A 26,001-nucleotide genomic window follows, 5' to 3' on the forward strand; every position below is an offset into this window, starting at 1 on the left:
TTTTTTTTATCTACCTACGTTAAAGAGATGACAGCAACTTTCAGTGTAACCTAAGTAATAAGCAGCATAATTAATAAAAACTACCTTTTTTTCTCGCTCATGTTTGAGTTTTGTAACAATCTTGTATTAGCTAAATGAAGATGTTTGATTTTATGATCTTGTTGACTAAATGAATTATCGATTGAAGTAAGTAAATAAATGATTTTATAAAAATTACAGTGTTTATTGAGATTAATAAAAGTGATAACATCTGTTAGTCGTTGAGAGGTCGTTGGCTCGAGCTTACTCACGCTTCTGGATTTTAACAAAAGGATGTGCATACTAATGAATTTATTTAAGGAAACAGATTAAACGTTTTAACATATTATCAAAATTATAAAAAAGTGTTTAATTACATTATTTACATGTATTTATTTGCACTTAATAGCAGCTTAGAGCTTGTATATTTCTAAGTCCGATGAATTATCATCCGGGATGTCTTCTACGTGAATAATCTTTTCCACGTTCTCGTTAAAAGTAACTACTGATTTCCTCCTGCTCTTGTTTTTCCTTTCGCCAAATTCATCTTCCTCTCCTGAATTCTCATCGTCTTTAAGCTTGTCTATGGATTGTATTACTATGGGCAGTGTAACGTCGGTGGCACGAGTCGGTGCCATATTTATTACTGTATCGACTGATTCTTTGGGATCTGCTTGCGACGTTTGGGCTTTTGGGCCAACTTCTTCTATCGGAGCGTCAAGCATTTCTTGAAGCCTCCTTTCACTTCTTTTCAACTCATCTATATTGAGCCTTGGTTTTCTCAAACTGTCAATCTTTTGAGGTGATTCCAGTGGTTCATCATGAGAGGCTAAACTATTAGCGTCACTGAACTGTTCATAATTTCGTGCCTTTCTCCTGTAAACAATGACGTGAATACGTGATTTAGTTTTAGCTATGATAACACAAGCAAATATATGTTATTAACGGTACTCTTACCATCTGAGGAAGAACCATAAGGCAATAAGCATCATTAGTATGAAGAGCAGGATACTCAGGACTATTGTTGCGACTAATAGACCTGTATCACGTCCTCCGCCGTATATCTCGCGGCCTTCTAGATAATCTTCCAGAGATACTGTGCTCGTGACATCAACCCCGGTTATTAAATTGCCGGTTATGTCGCTGAAATTAAAAGGTATTTTTAATAACAAGAACGTTTTTGGAATAGTGAATCGAATTGATTATTATCTTACTTTGTAAGCTGATCAACGGCCACCGGTTCGCGATCAATTAAGCCGTACACATAAAGCTGTAATGACGCTCCTTCGGTGGTTACTTCTCGTTTGAGCCTTGTATTCGCAGAATCGGTTGGGTCATCGGATATGACGGCAGAGCTGAGGACTTTGACCTCGTACCCCACAGCCGAACTTAGATTTTCCAAAATAGTTTGCTCTTGGTCTAGGAATGCGTTGCGGACAGTAACCACAGCGATATGACTCGTATCTAATAGTTTTACCTAGAATGAGAGAGTTAATTACAGTCGTAGGTTTTTCCATCCCGTACCTATTGACTGTTTATTGATAAGCAAACATAAATGATTTCATTTATTTTTTCCCAGATGATTAGCTCATAGTGTTAACTATAACAAAATTTACTATCATGTTCTGAAAAGTCCATGTAATTTATTACTAAACTAGCTGTGCCCGCGGCTCCGCCCGCGTGGAATTCGGTTTGTATCAGTAAGCTGCTAAATATAAAAAAAAATTGTAAATTACAATACATTACGCTGTATTTTTTTATTCAAAAAATTATAACATTTATAATTTCCTGCATGGTAATTTCTTAAAATAATCTTATTGTTTCATACTTTTTAGAGCGCGATTTGTAGTAGTCCGACTACGCCCGACTCTTTTAGTATGAGAAAGTCTAAGTCGCCTAGCTTTGGACCGCGTGCAGTGCGCCACATACGTCGGGCAATTCCCGACTCTTGTAGTATGAGGGCGCCGAAGGAGCCCGGCTTTGGAACGCATTTAGCGCGCCACGTGCGTCGGGCTTAGCCCGATGCTTTGAGTATGAGGGTGCCTTCGGCTCCCAACTTTGGCAAGCGTACAGCGTGTCACGTACGTCGGGTTACGCCCGACGCTTTGAGTATGAGGGAGGCGCCCGGCTTTGGAACGCGTACGTTACGCCCGACGCTCTTAGTATGAGGGCGCCGGAGGTGTAACGTACGCCGGAGGTGGAATGCGTACAGCGTGTCACGTACGTCGGGCTACTCCCGACGCTCTGAGTATGAGGGCGCCGAAGGCGCCCGGCTTTGGAACGCGTACAGCGCGACACGTACGTCGGGTTAAGTCCGAAGCAGTGCCGGATTAAGATATTTTGATGACGCGTAGCCCGACACTTTGAGTATGAGGATGCCTTCGGCGCCCAACTTTGGCAAGCGTACAGCGTGTCACGTACGTCGGTCTACGCCCGACTCTTTTAGTATGAGGGCGCCGAAGACGCCCAGCTTTGAAACGCGTACGTTACGCCCGACGCTCTTAGTATGAGGGCGCCGGAGGCGCCCGGCTTTGGAATGCGTACAGCGTGTCACGTACGTCGGTCTACGCCCGACACTTTTAGTATGAGGGTGCCGTAGGCGCCCGGCTTTGGAACGCGTACAGCGCGCCACGTACGTCGGGCTACTCCCGACGCTCTGAGTATGAGGGCGCCGAAGGCGCCCGGCTTTGGAACGCGTACAGCGCGACACGTACGTCGGGTTAAGTCCGAAGCAGTGCCGGATTAAGATATTTTGATGCCCTAAGCATTTCTAGACCCTGGTGCCTCCTCTCCCTAAGGTCATCAAGATTACATTATTTTTTTTGGTAAATTGAGTGAAGTTAATTGCAACATTACAGCTGAGAATAGAAATCAGTCACATCATTTTATCAGGAAAATTGTCAGTGCCGCAGCAGTAATGTTCCAACAGAGTACCTAATGCTGCTGCATTCGCCACCCGAATGTCACCTTTATCATATCTTAGGTGAGAATGCAATTGAAAACGCGAGCGAAGCGAGCGGGAAAATTTTTCGATATAAAAACGCAATTTGATAGACAGTTGTACATTTTTACTTTTAGTATGGAAATCAGTCACATCATTTTATCACGAAAATTGACAGTGCTGCAGCAGTAACGTTGTAACAGAGTAATGTTGCTGCAGTCGCCACCCGAATGTCACCTTTAACATACCTTAGAAAGTGATTGAAAACGCGAGCGATGCGAGCGCGAAAATTTTTCGATATAAAAATGCAATATGATAGACAGTTGTACATTTTCACTTTTAGTATGGAAATCAGTCACATCATTTTATGACGAAAATTGACAGTACCGCAGCAGTAACGTTGCAACAGAGTAATGCTGCTGCAGTCGCCACCCGAATGGCACCTTTATCATACCTTAGAAAGTTATTAAAAACGCGAGCGTAGCGAGCGCGAAAATTTTTCGATAAAAAAAACGCCTCAGCGAGGTTGTTTTCATGCATAAAAGATGCAAGAAAGCAGAGCTTGGAATTGACCAAGTGAATTGAATTGGCGAAGTGTGAGCAAGGCAGTAGGCCCAGCTGCGAAAGAGGAAAGCTTGGATTTGGATCCACGCCCAAGTGTAATTAAGGCAGAAGATCAACTTTGCCGTAAGGCAAAGTAATTCAATTAAATTTGTTGATTCCGTACCCCCTCATCTAAACTTATAGTTAATATGGCAAAAACCTTCCTCGGTGGCTATTCATGTCACTACGTATTAAATTCAGCGCCATCTGTTAGTTTACCAGGGTACTCAATAGTGGTAGCACATTTGAAAAAAGTTTGCCCCTCCTTCCTAAGTAGCGCCATAAGATTCAGGGGCAAACTTAAATCAAGCGAGTTTTGTGGCTACCCCCCCTTTTAAGGGTTGAATTTTTATAGCCTATAACCTGGCCGGAGATTGTCTCGACAGATTAGTATAGTTTGCATCATAATCCGTTCAGCCGTTTTCACGTGATGCGCGTTCAAATAAACAGACAAACAGATAAACAGATAAACAGACAAACAGACAAAAATTCTAAAAACTGTTGGAACGTGTTCTGTTATCGATTTTAAGTATCCCTAGCCAACTTTTTTTCAAATATCTTCCAAGTACAGACTTTCGACCCTCTACAGCTTTATTATATGTATAGATAGATAAAACCACAAAGAAATAGGTATGTGAGCTTACAATGCTCACTCCATACATGGCTATCCTTACTTGTTAATATTGAGTTGTATGGGAGGTATGGTAAAAGTTATTAAATCATACGATATTAATCTTATTAAAAATAAGTTTTCGCAAAGCTCGCTTAATACTTTTAGGTATGAATTGGTTTTTATCTACATATAAAATAAGAAGGTAATGTAGATAAAAATGTATTATCCAAATAATGTTTTGTTTACATTACTTTTTTTGCTAACACGTTGGCTTTTAGAATAGTAGGTATAATGTGAAGTTTTTAATTAAAAGCTATATCCCTTTGTCTACCGGGTGTGGCCTGTAACATGAGCAAATAATTAAAACATAGATTGTACTCCTCAAACGGCGACACTTTTTTTCAACAACTTTTAAAAATTATGAAGTATTTAGACTCCCTATTTTTCATACAAAATAAATATTATCTTCAATGGACACCATCGCCACGCCATATCATTGTGATTGACGTTGCTTGTCAAGCCTTAAACATAACAAAATTCGCAATACATTGCGTCTTAGAATAAACTTTAAAGTGTATAAAAAATCAAACCACAAGTTATTTTTAAAAGTTGCTGAACAAATTTTGATCAGTATGAGGAGTACAGGCTACAGTTTAATTTTTTGATCATATTACAGGCCACATCCGGTATATCCCGCACGTTGACAATTACGTTTGACAATTGGTAAAATTTAACAGAAGCATTTTATGAAAGAGGGGGTCAAATGTAGGTACCCTAATTATTCAGAGAATTTTAAACTGCTATTAACGTTTAGTCTCAATATACTATTATGTAAATAAGAATTACCAGAAGTTCTATAGATGTAGTTAGACCATCATCCCTCCCGTTAAGGTCAGTGACCGACACAACGAGGCGCTGGTCTTGCGACAGGCTGGCCCCATCCCTGACATGGACGTAGCCCGTAGTTGACGCCACCGCCAAAACTTCCGACGCACTCCAGAATGCCAACGCCGCATTCTCACCCACGTCCGCGTCAGTGGCCTGAGGTAATCCAATATCCCATAAAATACTTGTACATTCATCTAACTTGACTTGAGATTGGAGTCACGAAATGACGCGTGACTTTTTTGCAGGAGCATTCGCAATAACAGCTCAAACATTAACTCACTGGATTCACATTTGGTATGGAAATTAGTATTTCGCTCAAAGGGTAAATTCAAAGTGGAGATTTAGGTGCGTGCTGATGTCTAAGACGTAAAATCATGTAAATGCCCACCTTTGTATGTTAGGTGCGTATTTTTAATCTCACGTTATTATTTGCTACTGAAAATGCTTTCAAGTATAAAGTTACGTTTAAAGAAGTAAAAAGTACGTAAAGTTCAACCCATTGTTCGTATCAAATTTAATTCTAAAATAAAATGAAAGTTAACTTTACCTTTAATTCTGCCAAAGCTCGAGGGAGCACAATATCTTCAAGTTCAGGAATAGGATATCCACACACAATGGGCTCGTTTTCATTGTCGACAAATATGGGGTAATTGTCGTTAATATCGTTAACTATCAAGTTGACGAAGCTTCTTCGAGAGTTATATAAAATTGTGTCAGTAAGTATCCATCTGTTGCTACCGTATTCGTAGGGCCCGAGCCAGTCTAGCCTGGGGTTTACTGTGGATCGCTTAGATCGACTCTGCGTGTCACTAGCGCATTCCAATACCAGTTCTACTTGAACTTGCGACAATGCCATGAAAGCTATTCGCGGGTCTTCTCGATCGATTGCTCTTGCATGTAGACCAGTGTTGTCAACGTAGAGCCAGTCTTGGTCGAGGGGCCAGCGGTTGGTCAGCCTGAACTGGCAACCAGCTTGAGCTTCGCTGTCGAGGACTACGAGGTTAGTGTGCGGTTCCTCTTCGTCTCTGTCCAGGATTATGAGAGGTGGGAGCGCGTGGTCGTCGCCGCATGTTGCGACTACTTCTACTGTTAGTTGTACCTGCACATTAACATATTAATGGTATGCAAACTCAGTGTAAAAATGTCATGAAAAGAATTACACTTAAGATAAAGAAATTCAGTCTAATGGACTAGAGAGCAATGAAGCGGAACATTCTGTGGAAATTTACATATAAGTGGCTATTAAATGTTAGGTAGGTATAGTTTGAACATTAACACATTGAACTTGGAACGTGGATGGAAGGTATAATACTTAAAACAAGTTTAATTAGGCTCCTGGTAAAATGTTGGCTTACATTTCGTTTTAGATTTAATAAATATTTATGTGACTATTTCTAGTCATCTTTCTCTTTAGCTAAGCCTTTACTTAGATATTTTCTCTACCTTCTTCTCTTACCTCCGTTGTAGCTTGGACTTGGGTGATAGTTGACGTAGCTATCGCTTGGAAGCTATACACGCCAGTATTTGTCGGTGCAGACAAATGTATTTCTCCGATGCTGTTAATTGAAATTCGTTCTCGGAGATGAGCTGGAAACAAAGACGAAAAATAAGTGTTTTTGTCGCTGCAGATAATGGATTTAGTGTGACGAATTCCAACAATTTATTGGCCGCATTAATAACAAAGATAGGGGGATAAGGAAAAATGTTTGAGCATTTTTAAAATAAACTTTCGCGTGCGTCGCTTGATATAATGAGCGTGCATGGGAGTTAGGGTCGATGAATTGATTTTTTTTTGCGAGATACCTGTCCTGTTGAATTGTGTAATGTGTGGTTGCTAAATTATTATTAAATTCTTCTTAACCGAATCAAATAATATCAAATATAATAATATCGAATATTTGATTCGGTGACGGTTACGGATAGTTATATATTATAAACTTTCATCCCCTTTTTAACCCCCTTAGGGGTTGAATTTCTCAAAATCGCTTCTTATCCCTTGTACACTTTATAAATGCAATCTGGTGTGCAAATTTCAACTTTCTGGCTTTTGTAGTTTCGGCTCTGCGTTGATGAATCAGTCAGTCAGTCAGTCAGTCAGTCAGTCAGGACACTTGCATTTATATATATAGATAACTACCCGCCTAACTGTTAATTTATACGAAATATAATTGTTTAAATATTTTACTTTATAATATAACATAATAATTCAAGTTTCATATAAAATCTTGTGTTAATGTTAAACTTGCAGTAAGATTATTGTTGGATAGAGAGATAGGTAAAAATATGAAGTTGTGTGCTTCTTTTGATTTGACCTTCTCGGAGACATCGCTATTTGAGCATTAATTGAACATACAATTTTAAAATGCCTTTTTTGTCTTTCTTTAAAGTTTGTGCCAATGATATCAATCAGAGAAATCCAACATATCCAATAGGTTGGTACTTCATTTCGAAATTAGCAGTAAGAAGATGATGGTTTTCATAAGTACGCGCAAAGCTAAAGTGCCTACTAATTAGGTACTATCTACACCAATTATGTAGCAGTGTCTAGAGGTTAGGTGAAATAAGTAACTATCTTTCACTATACTTCGTTTTTTTTAGCATTAGAAATTAGGTAAACAATCTTGATGTGTCTTTTAATTGAAAAACACATTTTAAAAATAAGTTACGGCAAATATGTAACAATTACGAATCTAATACGATCATTTATATTCTTCTGCTTTCATAAGTAATATTTATTGATTTTTAAAAAGCGTTTTTCAATTAAAAGACATGCCAAGATCGTTTACCTTCTTTGAAATTCTTTCTAATGCTAAAAAAACGAACTATACGCAAAATCTATGCCTAATCATTTATTAGGTACACTATTGGTAATAAATGTCTTTTCTGCGCTCTTGCTAATGTTTCACAATCAGGCGCTCAATTTAACCTGTAAATTAAGTAATTTTATGATATGAAGGTTCATTACGATATGAAATCTCATGTACCCATCGTCAGTCATTTAATTAAATAGGATTATGAATGTTCGCTTAACTTATAAGCTGATTACGGATGTTAATCTGATAAAGTGACCCATACGCTTGAAAATAAGATATCGTACGGATTTACGCTTGTCATTAGATTATGATTTTACGTTATGCTCGTTAACCTCAATATGTCTGCTTAACCCTTCTTTGCATGGTGATGGAAATTTCCATCATAACATTGTCCTATGAAATAAAGGTGCTTTCGGAGGTGATTGATATTTATTTTTAACACGGTCAACTTTCAACACTAATCCATTTTCTGATTTTTGACATAAATTTACGCAGTATTTTAATTTATAAGAAATGCATTTGTTTAAAGACGAAATTTCGGAAAATTTGGAAAAACCTGGAAGTTGATGATTTTTAGTATGTTATTTCGGGCAGATTTTTCAGGGTTTGTAATTATTTTATATTTACAAACTATATCATAGGAATATTACAAATAGTGTACCTTTCTGATAGCAGTAAATTTTTCTGATACCCCTTACTAATAGTTATATATTTACAAAAATATGATTTAGCCTATGCAACTTCTGACACTGATTTCGCAGTGAAAATCGATGATGTAATTTTTTTTACAATTTTTCCCAGGATCAGTAAACAATTACGTGACACATACATATATTAATTACGGGCAAAAATAAAAAATCATGCAAACAAGGGTTAAATTATAACTCTTCGAGTACAAGTTACAGGGTCATCTTTAGGTACCCCAGGGTAAATACGGCCTTTTAAATAGACATATGGCTTTACTTAGTTTTAGGAATTGGGACAGAAAATAATGATGGTTATTTTTAGCGGTAAACAAGGCCAAAGAACTCGTGTTTGAAAGTATAATCTACGCTCAGTTTTAGACATATGTTGTAGAATTGAGTGGTCTAATAGTGATAAAGTGAAGATGGTGGTTTTGAACCCAGTACACGGGTTTGTGAAACTACGGAACGTCATTATCGGTTATAAAGCCTATTATTCCGTCTAGATTGGAAGATCAGATGGCAGTTGCATTCATAAAGACTACTGTCAGTGTCAATTCTTGGGATTACCTTGCCAAAGCAAACCTCGGTCACCTCGGCCTAGTTTAAGATGCAAGCGGGAAAAAGTTAAGATGACGAGTAGTTGTAACAGCTAATGGCTCCTCTACACGATGGTCCAACGCCGGCCACTCCAAGGGACGTAGTCATGCGGTAGAATGAGATAGCAATATCACTTGCTTCCTCTAAAGCATAAATGCGTCCCTTGAAGTGGCTGGCGTTGGCCCATCGTGTAGAGGAGCCATAAGATTCCCTTTTGAAAATTTGCTTCTACCCGTTCTGGTCTCCGACCCATGTTGTAATATTTACCATCATCCACATTTAGGGAGTACGCTATACTCTCGCCGTTGCTCGCCGTTGCTTGGACCAGTCCTATTAGTCCTGTCTGGGCCATGTCAGCGCGCAGCACGTATGCTGGGGACTCGAACGCTACCGTTGGTAGTTCTGGGGTTTCTGTAAATGTAAGCAAATTTGTAAATACCTACACTCAACACTATTGACGGTATGGTCTGTGCGAGATAAACGAAAACTGGCGGCTTTGTCTGGAAATTTGAATAAAAGTGACCCGTTTTTATTATTAACGAATGTGAGAATCTGGACTTCGTTTTTGCCTTCCAGTGAAAAAAGGATAAATAAGCGCAATTCGTAGTTTTATTCTCATTTCGTAGTCATACTCGTTAGATAATTTTCCATTACATAAATTGGAAAAAATGTCATGAACCTATCACTATAAGTGTCAGTTTTAAGAGCAAACCATAACTATCCCACTTTCCAGGCGGTCATTGCAACGTCTAAATTATAAAAGACAGAATGATTTTAGATCTTGGATTAAAAATGTGATCATTTTGTTAGGTACCTATTTAATAAAATTCAGCCTACCCCTCTCAACCCCCTAATTTTCCCCATAACATAAATTAAAAAATAAGCGTTTTGACTTATTCACAGCGTTAGTGATAGTACGGTCGAAAGTATTAATTTGTGACCCATTTCGAACCTTGTCACAGTGACAATCAATATGAAAGTCGCTAGAGACCTCATACTAATGTTACTGTGACAAGGTACAAAATGGGTCATAAATTATAACTTTCGACTGTACTTGCTATAATTGTTCCAAATTTTAGGTACCTAAATCAAGCGGTCTTTAAGAAAAACGCATTTAACCGATTTTCAAGACCGAATTGATCCCAAAGCTCCGCGAACCGTTTTGTGCGGAGCTCTAAAAATAATAGAACGCTTGACACTTGGGGCCCGATTCGGATTTTGAAATAGACATCTATTAGATATCTTTTAGACATCACCAAGATACGATAACGATATGTTTAGGATCTAACCTGTCAAATTAGACATTTGCGCGATTCTGGAGATACTCTTTAATGATTTCCACAGGATATGACTTAGAGATCCAATTCACATCTAATAGATATCTTACGCTCTAACGTAAAAGTGACATTGGTTGTCTGAATTGCGCTGCAAAGAGAACTAGTTGATATCTAAACTATAACGTATCTAGAATGGATTTAGTACGTGTCATCTCTTGTGAATATCTTGAAGTTCGAATACGGCAGTTGTAATTAGAACTAAGCCAATTTGCTTAAGTATAGGTAGCTTGACAGTTATAGGGATGTTGAGTTATTTAGTCTGACCAAGCCCACCCTTATAAGCTGTTTCAATTTAAGTAAGGGTAGAATTGTTTGCTTTTATAATTAATTGGGCCCGAAATATCCATTTGCATGAGTACATAGGATTAATACCGGTGCTGCAGGTCTGCAGGTGAACCTTGAATTATTTATGAGTGACTTATGGCAATAATGGGCCCCAAAACGAGATTACCGACGGAGAGTTTCAGGTTCGTTTCCGATTGGTACCTTTTAATACGATCCCTTGAAGGATTAGTGTGCAATATAATACTTGCTTGCTTTTTTATACTTGCTTGACCTCAGCGTTTATTAACTATAACTAAGTTCTGAGTTACGGAATTCAATAGATAAGGAAAATTTAAAAACAAATGCTTATGGCCGCTCTGAGCTTTTGACAGATACTTTATATTTCTTTTGGGAGTCGTGTTGGTCCCTTTGGACGTCGGGTTTCTATTGGTTCTCAATTTTGGCCATAAATTGGTAAAATAGGAGGATACGAGTAAGTATCTACTTCTTTATGCGTATAAGGCCCACTTGCACCATTCCTCTAACTCGGGGTTAAAAAGTTAAATCATTAACCCACTGTCAAATTCTACTCGTAACCGTGGAAACTCCAGGTTTAACCGGTTAACCCCAGGTAAATGAATGTTGCAAGTGGCCCCAAGGGTTTAATCAGAAAATTAGACTTTATAGCCCTTAATCTTCGGTATATCTACAGGAAAGACGTATACCTAATTACCCAACTATGACTTGGATGCATGCGTGTTCTTACCTGATTGTATAACGTCGAAAATGACAACTGCGCTTGCACTGCCCGCTCGCAACTCAAGCGCCACGTGTGAGACTCCCTCGGGCAGATTCAGAGTGCCAGCTGCTCCGACTACTACCGTATCTCCCGATACAGAGGCGGAGAAAAGCTCCCTGTAAACTGAAGGCGAGAAAATTTGGAGATTATACTTATGCATAGTCAGCTAATAACTTAAAATGTAACGCGCAAGTTTTTCGGGAAATTGTAACGCAAATCAGCGAATTTTTTAAGACAGGACATTTTGGGTTATTTTTAATTTTTTACTCACTGTCATCACGTCATCAGCAATAATCAAAAATATCAATAATAAAAAATACATATCGCGTTAGTTTTATCGTGTTCGATCCGTATCAAATAGAAAAAAACGATAGTTTAAAAAAAAACGAAATTAAACTCCATACATTGATAGCCATCATGAAAATTTTCACGTAGTCTCAAAAATGCATGACCACTTTATGGATTATTTCGTTGTGCACATAGCTGTAAAAGTGCATAGGTACCCAATTATTCAAATTATGAATGGTAAATATTCATAAAGCAGGTATACACTTTTGCAGCTCGCAGCTCGCTGTAAATTGCAGATTCTGATCTCGTGATCATTATTTTGTAGGCATAAGTACATAGTTTTCAAATAATCTTATATACATACTTTTTTTCTATTAAGTTAGCACGGTTTAAGAAAATCATTATTTCGATTATATTTTCAAAACCATTTAATTTTCGCAATATACTTTGCACCAATTTGTCATACAATTCGCTCGAGCGAGCGGTGCCTTTATTTCGCCAACTAAACATGGGGGTCAAATCCTAGGGGGCTCTCGATGAATCGATAGGTACAATGCGAGCAGAGATTGTGCATTGTTATTTCGTAAAATGTAACGCGCAAGTTTTTCGGGAAATTGTAACGCAAATCAGCGAATTTTTTAAGACAGGACATTTTGGGTTATTTTTAATTTTTTACTCACTGTCATCACGTCATCAGCAATAATCAAAAATATCAATAATAAAAAATACATGTCTGCTGTAACTACCGAAAGGAAAGCTGTAACTACCGTGAGTTTTCCCTTTAAAATGTTCGATCTATTGAACTGTTAGATAACTTAATAATTGATCATGTAGCGTATCTACTGGCCTAAATATTTTTAATTAATTACATCAAAATTTACCTCCAAGTATTTCGATGACGATCCCAGCATCGTGCCCTGTGATAGTAATCGGCTCATGTTGAACCACGTTATTGTTGATGGCTCCCTCGTACAAGACTTTATCAAATGCCTCATTTATCACGGATCCCGAATCTGTAAAATCCGAAAAAGTTAAAAAACTTACAATGGCTATACGATTCTCCTTAAAAACTAAATCTATAGACTAATCCTATAATTTAAGAACGAAAACCACAACTATAAATATTGGTAAATACGTTGCTGAAAATATGAGACGGTTAATGAATAAGAAGGAAAATGATCAACAACGAAGGATATGCTCTTAGTTAGAGACACCTATCGATTCATGTGTAATCAGAGATGACGGGCTCGAACATGAATAATCTCAATCCCTCGCTTGATAAGATAAACAGGTACAAGATATGTTTGATATCTATAATGTAAATGGGGAATAATTTATTGTAATCAAACGTTATCAAAAGGAAACATGTTTTGTGTTAATGGATAATGTATAGAGTGACAGGAAATGAAAAGATGACATGTCATCGATAACGAAAACAAGCAATATTTGATCTCCAGTCTCTGATTATATTGATACAGCTATATTGTGTAAAGTACCTGTACATCATTATCTTCAAGACGGAAGGAAAAATAAACGAATAAGGGTAACATTTCATTTCTGATCGCAGCTCCACTAGGTACTAGTACGAACGCGTCGGTGCTATTGTCAATTTCCATAGTAAAATGAATGGCAGTGCTGCTGTCGTTGGAAATGGACTGTCACCTTTAATCGGTACTTGAATCTCCGATAGTTACTATTAGATCCAAAATTATTTATAAAATAACGGAACTAAAATGAAGACTAAAATGATAACTAACCATCAATTATGGTTATGACGATAATTGTGCTCGCTGTCGTCTCTGATTTTGCTGCTCTCACAATCATAATAATTTTTCGAAGATCAACCAATACTGCAGGAGGAATTGGTTGCTCCACAACAAGTGTTATCGAATTTCCAATTATGGATAACGCAAACCATTGGGAATTATCTGGAAGAATAATGAACAAGCTATAGAAACTTTCTGTAAACGCACCTTGCATTCACTTCAAAATAGATTCACTTGCATTCACTTTAAAAAAAATATTCTAACGCAATTATTTTCTAAACTACCTGTGATGAGACAAAATAGACTTTTCTTTTATAGAACTAAAAAAAGTGCAAAGAATCTGATTTCAAACAAATAGGATACATGTGATAAATAAGGGTAAGGTGTACGATTGACGTTGGCAACTAACCACCCTCTAAGGTAAACAAAACATCATTGTCGTAGCCAGTGTCCAGCGAGATGGCAGTTTCGAAAGTGAGGCCATCTAATTCGCTGTACTCTCCGGTGTAGTAGGCAGCAGTAAAGGCTAATTCTTCTACAATAGCAGCCCGTTGAACCTCGATCACTATTGTCGCCGTAGCGGGTACTGATTGGGTCGCTGATGCTCGCAACTCCAACAACAATATGCCGTTGGCGGGTAACACCTGTTCTGGGATGGTGCTCTGCAGAACGATGTTTACTGTGGCAACTTGCTGCTGGAGATTGAAGTACGAAGCCAAATCTGTAAATAATCAACGTTGAGAAATATCATCGAGTCCAATAAAATGGAGTACCATAACACATGATATCAATGTACTTACCACCAGATAAAGTAAATGTGACATCATCCGTGTAACCCTCGTTAAGAACTATTGGTTCTATATTTAACGCATTATTTTCAATTGAACCAAGATAGCTTGCTCGTTCGAAACCGAGAATTGTTGCATCTGTATAATCTGCAATTATAAAGAAACCCAAATAATAATTAAAACATATACCTTCTAACTAATTACGTGACATATCATGATCATATTCTTACCATCAACTAACGATATCACCATGGTTGATGTTGCGAGGTTACTATTGGGTTTTTCTGCAGTAAGAGTAAATACCAATTGATGGTTGTTGGCTAAAACCGCGGGCGGAATGGCACTAGACAATGTGAGAGTGGCAGCATTGCCTTGGACTTGCAAACCAAACCATTGCGCGTGTTCTGAAAAAAAAAAATATTTGACTCATTAACTACTTGTGATACAGTTGTTGGTCACTAACTATATTCAAAAATTCCCATACCTCCTTCTAACGCGAATTGAACGTTTTCATCATAGCCCGCGGCTAGTGAAATTGTGGCATCAAACGCGAGGCCGCTAGTTTCACTATACTCTCCTATATAGTAGGCAGCACTGAAGGCCAGTTCTTCTAAAACTCCAGACCGTTGGGCATCGATCACTATTGTAGCCGTAGCGGGTACTGATTGGGTCGCTGACGCTCGCAACTCCAACAACAATATGCCGTTGGCGGGTAACACCTGTTCTGAGATAGTGCTCTGCAGAACGATGTTTACTGTGGCACCTTGCTGCTGGAGATTGAAATACGACGCCAAATCTGTAAACAATCAACGATGAGAAATATCATCGAGTACAACAAAACAGAGTACCATAACACATGATATCAATGTACTTGCCACCAGATAGAGTAAATGTGACGTCATCCGTGTACCCTTCGTTAAGAACAATTGGTTCTATACTTAACGCATCATTTTCAATAGACCCAAGATAGTTTGCTCGCTCGAAGCCGAGAGCAATCGCGTCAGTGTAATCTGAAATAGATAAAGAAATTTATCTTCTTGAAGGGCTATGTAATAATATGAGAGTATTGAAAATATAATAATTATGTTTTTTATGGAATGTGATTTCATTAGAGAATATTTTTCGACAATCACTAGAGCTTCATATGCTACTTACCGTCTATTAATGAAATGATCATGGTTGCTCTTGCAATATTGCTATTGGCTTTTTGTGCAGTAACATGAAATACTAGCTGATGGTTGTTGACTAAGATCGCCGGTGGAATGGCACCCGACATAGTGAGCGTGACAGCATTGCCTTGAACTTCCAGGGCAAACCACTGTGAGTGTTCTGAAAAAAGATTGAGTTATAGCCAGGGTACACTCGGTGGTGGCTACATACACATGAGTGTATGTAGTTATTACCGGTGTATATGCTTGGCTCCTGACAAATACTATGCATCTTAATTAGTTCATATTTCAACAAAACTTTATTTTAAGTTAAATTTAGTTAGTTTGTAGTTAGTTTTTCGATGTAAGTGTATGGACCAAGGTCTGAAATAAATGATTTTTATTTTTATTTATAGCAAATTTATTTTTTTATTTGCGCTGATAATGGTTACAAATTGAATAAACCACGTACCGCCTTCCAATGCGAATTGCACATTTTGATCGTAGCCTACGTCTAGTGTCATGATAGAGTCAAAGGCGAGGCCACTATTCTCACTGTACTCTCCAATATAGTAAGCAGCACCAAAAGCAAGTTCTTCGATATCGGCAGCACGCTGGGCCTCGATTACTACGGTTGTCGTAGCGGCTATGGCTTGTGGTGCTGACGCTCGCAACTCAAGTAACAAAATACCATTGGTAGGTATCGTCTCTTCTGGAATGGCACTCTGTAGAACAATGTTCACCGTTGACCCTTGCTGTTGTAGATTGAAATATGAGGCGAGATCTAGAAACGAAAAACATTTCTTATTATGTTTAAGCAGGAGTCAAAATTTACTTACACATGTTACCACCACCAGTACATACTTACCACCAGTAAGTGTAAACGTAACGGCATCCGTGTACCCCTCGTTGAGGACAATTGGTTGTATAGTTAATGCATCATTTTCAATAGACCCCAGATAGTTTGCTCGCTCGAAGCCGAGAACAATGGCGTCAGTGTAATCTGAAATAATGAGGTAATAATATGCAAGCATTGAAAATATATGTATGGAATGTGAATTCTTGAGAGAATATTTTTAGATACTCATTAGTGTTTCATCTGCTACTTACCGTCTATTAATGAAATGATAATGGTTGCTCTTGCAATATTGCTGTTGGCTTTCTCTGCGATAACAACAAATGCTAGCTGATGGTTGTTGACTAAGATCGCCGGTGGAATGGCACCGGACATAGTGAGCGTGACAGCATTGCCTTGAACTTCCAGGGCAAACCATTGTGAGTGTTCTAAAAAGAGATTAAGTTATAGCAAATTTATTTTTTTACTTGCGCTGATAATGGTTACAAATTGAATAAACCACGTACCGCCTTCCAATGCGAATTGCACATTTTGATCGTAGCCTACGTCTAGTGTCATGATAGAGTCAAAGGCGAGGCCACTATTCTCACTGTACTCTCCAATATAGTAAGCAGCACCAAAAGCAAGTTCTTCGATATCGGCAGCACGCTGGGCCTCGATTACTACGGTTGTCGTAGCGGCTATGGCTTGTGGTGCTGACGCTCGCAACTCAAGTAACAAAATACCATTGGTAGGTATCGTCTCTTCTGGAATGGCACTCTGTAGAACAATGTTCACCGTTGACCCTTGCTGTTGTAGATTGAAATATGAGGCGAGATCTAGAAACGAAAAACATTTCTTATTATGTTTAAGCAGGAGTCAAAATTTACTTACACATGTTACCACCACCAGTACATACTTACCACCAGTAAGTGTAAACGTAACGGCATCCGTGTACCCCTCGTTGAGGACAATTGGTTGTATAGTTAATGCATCATTTTCAATAGACCCCAGATAGTTTGCTCGCTCGAAGCCGAGAACAATGGCGTCAGTGTAATCTGAAATAATGAGGTAATAATATGCAAGCATTGAAAATATATGTATGGAATGTGAATTCTTGAGAGAATATTTTTAGATACTCATTAGTGTTTCATCTGCTACTTACCGTCTATTAATGAAATGATAATGGTTGCTCTTGCAATATTGCTGTTGGCTTTCTCTGCGATAACAACAAATGCTAGCTGATGGTTGTTGACTAAGATCGCCGGTGGAATGGCACCGGACATAGTGAGCGTGACAGCATTGCCTTGAACTTCCAGGGCAAACCATTGTGAGTGTTCTAAAAAGGGATTAAGTTATAGCAAATTTATTTTTTTACTTGCGCTGATAATGGTTACAAATTGAATAAACCACGTACCGCCTTCCAATGCGAATTGCACATTTTGATCGTAGCCTATGTCTAATGTTATGATAGAGCTAAACGTGAGGCCGCTATTCTCACTGTACTCTCCAATATAGTAAGCAGCACTAAAGGCAAGTTCTTCGATATCGGCAGTACGCTGGGCCTCGATTACTACTGTTGTCGTAGCGGCTATGGCTTGTGGTGCTGACGCTCGCAACTCAAGCAACAAAATACCGTTGGCAGGTATCGTCTCTTCTGGAATGGCACTCTGTAGAATAATATTAACTGTTGACCCTTGCTGTTGTAGATTGAAATATGAGGCGAGATCTAGAAACGAAAAATATTTCTTACTATATTTAAGCAGGAGTAAAAATTTACTTACACATATTACCGATGTACTTACCACCAGTAAGGGTAAACGTAACAGCATCCGTGTACCCCTCGTTGAGGACAATGGGTTCTATAGTTAATGCATAATTTTCAATAGACCCAAGATAGTTTGCTCGCTCGAAGCCGAGAACAATTGCGTCAGTGTAATCTGAAATAATGAGGTAATAATATGTAAGCATTGAAAATATATGTATGGAATGTGAATTTTTGAGATAATATTTTCAGATACCTACTCATTAGTGTTTCATCTGCCACTTACCGTCTATTAATGAAATGATAATGGTTGCTCTTGCAATATTGCTGTTGGCTTTCTCTGCGATAACAACAAATGCTAGCTGATGGTTGTTGACTAAGATCGCCGGTGGAATGGCACCGGACATAGTGAGCGTGACAGCATTGCCTTGATCTTCCAGGGCAAACCATTGTGAGTGTTCTAAAAAGAGATTAAGTTATAGCAAATTTATTTGTTTACTTGCGCTGATAATGGTTACAAATTGAATAAACCACGTACCGCCTTCCAATGCAAACTGTACATTTTGATCGTAGCCTACGTCTAGTGTTATGATAGAGTCAAACGCGAGGCCGCTGTTCTCACTGTACTCTCCAATATAGTAAGCAGCACTAAAGGCAAGTTCTTCGATATCGGCAGCACGCTGGGCCTCGATTACTACGGTTGTCGTAGCGGCTATGGCTTGTGGTGCTGACGCTCGCAACTCAAGTAACAAAATACCATTGGTAGGTATTATCTCTTCTGGAATGGCACTCTGTAGAACAATGTTCACCGTTGACCCTTGCTGTTGTAGATTGAAATATGAGGCGAGATCTAGAAACGAAAAATATTTCTTATTATGTTTAAGCAGGAGTCAAAATTTACTTACACATGTTACCACCACCAGTACATACTTACCACCAGTAAGTGTAAACGTAACGGCATCCGTGTACCCCTCGTTGAGGACAATTGGTTGTATAGTTAATGCATCATTTTCAATAGACCCAAGATAGTTTGCTCGCTCGAAGCCGAGAACAATGGCGTCAGTGTAATCTGAAATAATGAGGTAATAATATGGAAGCATTGAAAATATATGTATGGAATGTCAATTCTTGAGAGAATATTTTCAGATACTCATTAGTGTTTCATCTGCTACTTACCGTCTATTAATGAAATGATAATGGTTGCTCTTGCAATATTGCTGTTGGCTTTCTCTGCGATAACAACAAATGCTAGCTGATGGTTGTTGACTAAGATCGCCGGTGGAATGGCACCGGACATAGTGAGCGTGACAGCATTGCCTTGAACTTCCAGGGCAAACCATTGTGAGTGTTCTGAAAATGGAATAAAGTTATAACCAATTTTATTTCACGCTTGCATCGTTACAATATTTTTGCCGGTGTAGTTACAAACTATGAGAACCGCGTACCTCCTTCCAATGTGAATTCAACGTTTTGATCATAGCCCACGTCCAGTGAGATAATGGAGTCAAACGTGAAGCCACCAGTTTCGCTATACTCTCCAACGTAATATGCAGCACTAAAAGCGAGTTCTTCCAAATGAGCGGTACTCTGTGTATCAATAACAACCGTAGTCGTGGCGTTAATGGCTTGTGGTGCTGACGCTTGTAAATCAAGTATAACTATGCCGTTAGCAGGTAACGTCTGCTCTGGAATGGCGCTCTGTAGTACGATGTTAACTGTTGATCCTTGCTGTTGTAGATTAAAATATGAGGCTAGATCTAGAAACGATAAATGCTTTGAAACTATTATGTTATTTATATTAAAAGTTACTATAAATCACTTGTTATCAATGAACTTACCACCAGAAAGTGTAAAAGTGACGGCTTCCGTGTACCCCTTATTTAGGACAATTGGTTCTATATTTAATGCATCATTTGCAATAGAACCGAGATAGCTTGTTTGTTCAAAGTTAAGAATGGTCACGACGGTAGATTCTATAATGAACAAGAAAACAAAATATATAAATATCTTATTGGTTCAGTTACATTAATTATGCGGTTTTGTAGGTGCTTACCATCAATTAATGATATGACTATGGTTGCTGTGGCGATGTTACTTCTGGATTCTTCTTTCTGTGCTTTGACCACAAATACCAGTTGATGATGGTCGGCTAAGATCGTAGGCGGAATAGCGCTAGTCATAATGAGGGCGACGGTGTTCCCCTGCACTTGCAGAGCAAACCATTGAGCGTTTTCTGTAAAAATTGTTCAAAGTTACAGTAATGTGTAATAAAATTACCACTACCAAGATTTGTACATTTTTTTTTTTTTTTTTTATTATGAATGGGCTTACTCATGGCCACAGACTAGCCGAGGCGTAGACGTGGCCTACGATGGAGCGAGCTCGCCCAGAACTACATTAAACTTTATACCTCCTTCCAAGCTGAATTGCACATCTTGGTCGTAACCCACATCTAGCGAGATAGTGTCGAAAGTTAGGCCTTCTGTTTCACTGTATTGTCCAATGTAGTAAGCAGCACTGAAACTGAGATCTTCTCCATCGGCCACCTCAAAAACTATAGTCGTAGTTGCGGAAACGGCTTGGACTGCAGTAGCTTGTAATTCAAGAACGATAATACCATTCGCTGGTAATTCTGACGCGGGGATAGTGCTTTCTAGTACTATGTTTAGTGAAGAATCCTGTTGGTTTATGGTGAAATAGTTGGACAAATCTGGAAAACGCATTTGTGTTGAATTCGCAATCGCCAATCAGATACCAATTATAATCAAATCAATATAAAATCAAATATTATATATGTACACATTTTAGGCAACTAACGCCAATAGGTTACTTAATATCAAAACAGCAATAATAATCTTTAAAAAAACTAAAAATCGTTTTAGCGACACAGTTTTCTGTAGTTCTTGTTTACCTCCTTGTAATGTGAAATAAACTTCTGCGCTGTATCCTTGGGTAAGGATTATAGGCTGCAACGTTGATGTATCACTTTCTATTGTTCCAATGTAACTACTTCTTTCGAATCCAAGAACAGTTAGTTCAGATAATTCTAGAAAATAATACATTACAGTTAAGTATACTTAAGATGAATCTAAATGATAAACTGTATAAATATATATATGTATATGTATATGTGTGTAGGTATTCGGTTTTTTTGAAATGATATTAATAACTAAAGAGGATACAACTATTAAATGGTGTCTTACCTCCTTCTAAAGATACTACTATCGTAGCTACTGCTGTACTGCCACCAGAGTTGACTGCATTGATGGCAAATATTACTGGTTGGTTGTCAATAAATAGTTCAACTGGTAAAGGAGCAGCTAAACTTATTGTCACCATGCTTTCCGAGTGCTGAACGGTAAACCAAGCACTGTCGTCTGAAATATTTTTTTTAGAATAAATCTTGTGACCTTTATCATTTGTTATTAATGTTTTTGTACAGATTTATGTATTTTTATTTTTGTAATAATTAATAAATAAGCAATAAAGTAATTTTATTGCACTGCTATAAAACATTTTACCAACCTCCTTGTACAGTAAAGACTGTCTCACTATCATATCCAGTAACGACCCGCAGTTGTATATCTGCCATAAGACCAGTTGTTGCAGAATAAGAGCCAACGTAGTAGGCTTCATCAAAACCTAAGGCCTCGATCACTTCATTGCTTTTAACCAGTTCTACAATAACTGTGGCATGGGCCCTTCCATTGCCTCCATTTGCTTCAAGAGTATATACCAACATAGTATGTGCTTCAATTATTTCATTTGGAACGTTAGACACTAACTGCAATGTGTACGTGCCGTCTTGTCCAACCAACTGGAAATATTCCACATAGTCTAAAAGAAACTAGATATTGCATTCCCGAACTAATAAAAGAATATACAGTTTTAAATAATGTAGTCAAACTTTACCTCCACTTAACGTGAGATAGACATCCGAACCGTAACCTTCTACGATGTTTATTGCTTCCATAGTCAACATATTGTCTTCCAGTGTTCCCGTGTAGTGATGACGAGAAAAGCTAATAGTTCTAGCTGTGGAGGAATCTAAGAGAATTGTATAGAATAATAAACGGCACGGTTCAATGACAGGGGTGATGTTTCCGTAGAAATATATCGCGTTAATTTATTATGTTTAACCGTAGCTTGGATAACAGAAAAACAACGGTGAAAACATAATTACATTTTGAACAATCAAACATACAGGTTGACATAAATACGGTTAATGTAAAATGAGTTTGAAGTAGCTAATATTTCCTTATTTTCTGGTTAGCATAATTATATGTTCTTTGTATGGATTAACTTGTAATCTAAAAACTCATGTATCTACGAAAACAATAACTACTTCTTACTACGTCGAGTTTGTGGTTTTCGTTCTTATTCCTATGTTAATATTATTGCTACTTAGTTACTTACGTGGCTGATACCTTATTTGCTTAGGACAGATAATTTTCTTACCCGTGTTATGAATGACAATAGCCGAGTGGCCTGAAACACTTCCAGCTTTGCTAGCCACAACAGAAAAAACAAAATGGCTAATGTTTTCTATCCCTTCTATTCCTCCTTGAGTGATGGATAGCGATAAACTATTCTGTTCAGTTTGTGTAAGGATAAACCTCTCAGATCCATCTATAATAACATAATAACAGTTTATCTTACACATAGTTAATAACGAAGTCTTGTCAATAAATTTAGATATCGGCATTGACCTACTCACCTCCGCTGAGGGTAAATGAAACAGATTCATCAAATCCCTGGATCAATCGCATCGTATGCTCAAAGAGCAATTCGCCTTGCTCTGATATTTCACCAGTATAGTAAGCTTGTTCGAATACTGGTGTAACGATAATCGGTTCTTTGACTATACTTAGAATGAGAGCTGTGTAACCGCTTACAGCGTCTGTTTTTGAAGCAATTATGTCAAGTACTATGAACTCATTGTTGGTTATTACTTCTGAAGGCAGTTCATTCAAAAGTTCAATATGAATGGTGTTTGAATCACGGGTTGCAGCGAAATAAGTTGCGTAAGCTGTAACAAAAATATTTGTTATGCAACTAAGCGTTAAAAGATGGTGTTGCTATTTTATTTTAATTAAACGAAAATTAAACGAAATCGAAACTTATCCTAAGTTTCGATTTCGTTTAATTTTCTAGTTAGCCTATAGTTGGTAGTATTAGTTAAGAGTTACGAATTAATTATGGTTATTTCGGGTTCAAAGAAACATGTTTAAAAAACGGGTAGCTATGTAAGTTTTTTTTTCTAAAACCTAAGTATACACAGCAGTGATCATAATGATTTATATGTAGACTTAAAAGTTCGCAAAGAAGCCTTACCTAATTAAAAATGCGCAACTTACCTCCTGAGATTGAAACTATCACGTTCTCCGTAATTATGTTGCTCAGCGTAATTGTTGGCACTTGTAACTGAGATCCGTCTAGCTGGCCCTCGTAACTGCTTTGGGCGAAGCGTAGTACTTCTTGTTCTAATAAATCTGCCATAATAAAAAAAACTTAATTCATAAAATTATGCCGATTGACGACAAAAAAGTATATTAGGTATACTTGGCGCCCGATATTTTTTATTTATACGAAATAAGGAGCTTTGAAAAGTACGAAGTAGGTACGAAGATTGTAAAATATGATCCCAATTTAAAGTTTGTGGCATTTATTACTAAATTTGAATATTTATTTCATTAAGTAAAAATAAGTAATATTTCTTTAATAAATCGAAAAATAAAAACAATTTTCTTAGGTATACAGGGCGTCCCAAGACTATGTAGTTCACGCATTTCACGCATTTTATTAGTGGTAACAAGTTGCTACATTTTAAATTCTATGATGGCATAACAAAACATTAGACAACTATAAACATGAGCAACTAATATACTAACTTTATTGACAAGGGCGGATATTTAAATACATATAAATATAAATATTGATGTCAGTCAACCATGAGTCAGCAGGATGAGTCATTTACCTGTAGGTAATTCGACAGAAATGGCAGCTTGTCCATTGATGGAGTTAGGTTTGTACGCGACAACAGTGAAGAGAAGCTGGTGATAGCTGTCTAGTACATCCTGTGGCAGGGGAGAAGTACTCACTACTGTAACGGAATTTCCAATCCATTCCACCGCAAACCACGCTGCAGATTCTAAAAAAAAATAACAAAAGCTTCCTCAATGTTCCGTCCAAACTGTAAAACGCACCACGTAATTGAAAATAAAAAACACCGTTTGCCGTAAACACAGGGCTGATATTACACTATTAAAAGCGGAGATTCTTTCATAAACATTGTACTGAAGTACTTTGAAGATTTTTAATGGGACCTCTTTTTTATCTCCGCAACGAAATTATGCAGGATGAACCCTGAGTTTGGGTTGATATTCCATTTTTAAATGAAACGACTATAACATAATGCTTACCCCCTTCCAACCCGAAAGTAACGGTGTCGTCAAAACCTTGCGTGAGAGTAATAACATCTTGGAACTGCAAAGCATTTTCCTCTGTATAAACTCCGCTGTAATATGCTTGGCTGAACACTGGGGTTATAATTTCGCCTTCGACTATGTCTATAATAATACCAGTGACGACAGAAACCGCCCTGTCTCTACGTGCTTCTAATTCTAAAACTATAAATTTGTTATTTTCTAAGGCTTCGGCGGGGAGTTCACTTGTCATTGAAAGAGTTACTATGTTGGCTGTGACGGTGTGCGTAAATGATTCCGCATAGTCTGTAAAAAATATTAGAAATCATTAATAATTAACGGAGATATATTTGGAATATTTTTGTTTACATTGTACAAAATAACAGAGGTGATATAATTAAGGATTAATTTAAATAATCAATTAACATACCTCCAGAAAGATAAAATTGCGTGCCATCAGCGAACCCTGTCTCGAGAACGATGTTTTCCAGTGCGAGTTCGTTATTTTCTAAGCTTCCGATATAAGTATTTTTAGCAAACTGCATAACAGTAGACTCTATTAGGTCTGAAAAAAAGGGAAAATTGAGCTCATTGATTTCCAATCAGGCTTGGTCGATAATGTCGATATGCTGAGATTGCATGGGTATTTCAGAAAGAGAGGGCAATTTTCTTGACAAAGAGACCTAGTTAGTAAGATCGATGGCTTTCAACAATATTCCGAGTGGCACCAGCAATTTTTCAGATGTATAAATTTTGTAGACGTGTTACTTCTGGGATCCAATTTTACTCAAAAGTGACAGAAGGCGACTCGACGGACTCACACATAGAAGAAGGTAATATCGACTATGAATGATGTGGCTATAATATAGCTACGTTTGCAAAGATGGCAAAGGCGATACGAATACCAATTGAGGTGCGATTTGCGATGTCACACTTTGTCAGTATCGGACAAATGTGCACTGTTTCATACCTATATAATGAATGATTAAAAGTAACAAAAGATGTTTATGTTATCTAATGAACTGAGTGACTTTAACAATAACATATATATTATGTAATTTAAGTCTCAAAAGGGATTCTACATGATGTTGTCTTAGGCTCCGCGCACGCCTCCCAAATGTCTGGAACCTCATTGTTCCGTGATGGGAAAGACTTATATTATAGTATGTAATAAGTAAAACATGGACCAACCTTCCGAGAATCTTACGACGATGGCAGCGTTAGCGCCTACTGTCAGTGGTTTGTCGGCGAATATGTTGAAAACAAATGCCTTTTCTTGGAATATAACATCTTCAGGAATACTTGATTGGACAGTCAATGTTACACTATTTTCGTTTTGAGTTATAGAAAAATATTCAGAGTTTTCTGTAAATAAAATATCAATATTATTGTCGGTCTCTATAAAATAATAGGTAACGGCTTGGTAA

The 26,001-nt window shown here is 37.8% G+C and overlaps 1 protein-coding gene across 1 annotated transcript in view; it reads right to left on the reverse strand.

The window, feature by feature from the left end:
* Window positions 1-202: 202 nt before the first annotated feature.
* The window catches only part of LOC134666019 (uncharacterized), a 60,681-nt gene continuing 34,882 nt past the window's right edge, over window positions 203-26,001 (reverse strand). The window contains exons 12-54 of the mRNA XM_063523100.1: window positions 25,766-25,939; window positions 25,005-25,139; window positions 24,572-24,880; window positions 24,127-24,300; window positions 23,507-23,641; window positions 22,867-23,178; window positions 22,608-22,778; window positions 22,062-22,196; window positions 21,675-21,986; window positions 21,353-21,526; window positions 21,061-21,195; window positions 20,560-20,859; window positions 20,203-20,382; window positions 19,988-20,122; window positions 19,595-19,906; window positions 19,326-19,499; window positions 19,084-19,218; window positions 18,688-18,999; window positions 18,436-18,609; window positions 18,190-18,324; window positions 17,802-18,113; window positions 17,550-17,723; window positions 17,308-17,442; window positions 16,912-17,223; window positions 16,660-16,833; window positions 16,418-16,552; window positions 16,022-16,333; window positions 15,557-15,730; window positions 15,277-15,411; window positions 14,886-15,197; window positions 14,632-14,805; window positions 14,414-14,548; window positions 14,023-14,334; window positions 13,605-13,775; window positions 12,729-12,860; window positions 11,527-11,682; window positions 9,427-9,570; window positions 6,520-6,650; window positions 5,611-6,162; window positions 5,022-5,216; window positions 1,233-1,495; window positions 976-1,161; window positions 203-894 (exon numbers count right to left, since the gene is read on the reverse strand). Of these exons, the coding sequence (XP_063379170.1) occupies window positions 432-894; window positions 976-1,161; window positions 1,233-1,495; window positions 5,022-5,216; window positions 5,611-6,162; window positions 6,520-6,650; window positions 9,427-9,570; window positions 11,527-11,682; window positions 12,729-12,860; window positions 13,605-13,775; window positions 14,023-14,334; window positions 14,414-14,548; window positions 14,632-14,805; window positions 14,886-15,197; window positions 15,277-15,411; window positions 15,557-15,730; window positions 16,022-16,333; window positions 16,418-16,552; window positions 16,660-16,833; window positions 16,912-17,223; window positions 17,308-17,442; window positions 17,550-17,723; window positions 17,802-18,113; window positions 18,190-18,324; window positions 18,436-18,609; window positions 18,688-18,999; window positions 19,084-19,218; window positions 19,326-19,499; window positions 19,595-19,906; window positions 19,988-20,122; window positions 20,203-20,382; window positions 20,560-20,859; window positions 21,061-21,195; window positions 21,353-21,526; window positions 21,675-21,986; window positions 22,062-22,196; window positions 22,608-22,778; window positions 22,867-23,178; window positions 23,507-23,641; window positions 24,127-24,300; window positions 24,572-24,880; window positions 25,005-25,139; window positions 25,766-25,939 (9,212 nt within the window). The 3' untranslated portion in view covers window positions 203-431. The remainder of the gene's footprint in view (window positions 895-975; window positions 1,162-1,232; window positions 1,496-5,021; window positions 5,217-5,610; window positions 6,163-6,519; window positions 6,651-9,426; window positions 9,571-11,526; window positions 11,683-12,728; window positions 12,861-13,604; window positions 13,776-14,022; window positions 14,335-14,413; window positions 14,549-14,631; window positions 14,806-14,885; window positions 15,198-15,276; window positions 15,412-15,556; window positions 15,731-16,021; window positions 16,334-16,417; window positions 16,553-16,659; window positions 16,834-16,911; window positions 17,224-17,307; window positions 17,443-17,549; window positions 17,724-17,801; window positions 18,114-18,189; window positions 18,325-18,435; window positions 18,610-18,687; window positions 19,000-19,083; window positions 19,219-19,325; window positions 19,500-19,594; window positions 19,907-19,987; window positions 20,123-20,202; window positions 20,383-20,559; window positions 20,860-21,060; window positions 21,196-21,352; window positions 21,527-21,674; window positions 21,987-22,061; window positions 22,197-22,607; window positions 22,779-22,866; window positions 23,179-23,506; window positions 23,642-24,126; window positions 24,301-24,571; window positions 24,881-25,004; window positions 25,140-25,765; window positions 25,940-26,001) is intronic.

This window comes from Cydia fagiglandana, chromosome 7, assembly GCF_963556715.1.
Source record: "Cydia fagiglandana chromosome 7, ilCydFagi1.1, whole genome shotgun sequence".
Lineage (NCBI taxonomy): Eukaryota > Metazoa > Arthropoda > Insecta > Lepidoptera > Tortricidae > Cydia > Cydia fagiglandana.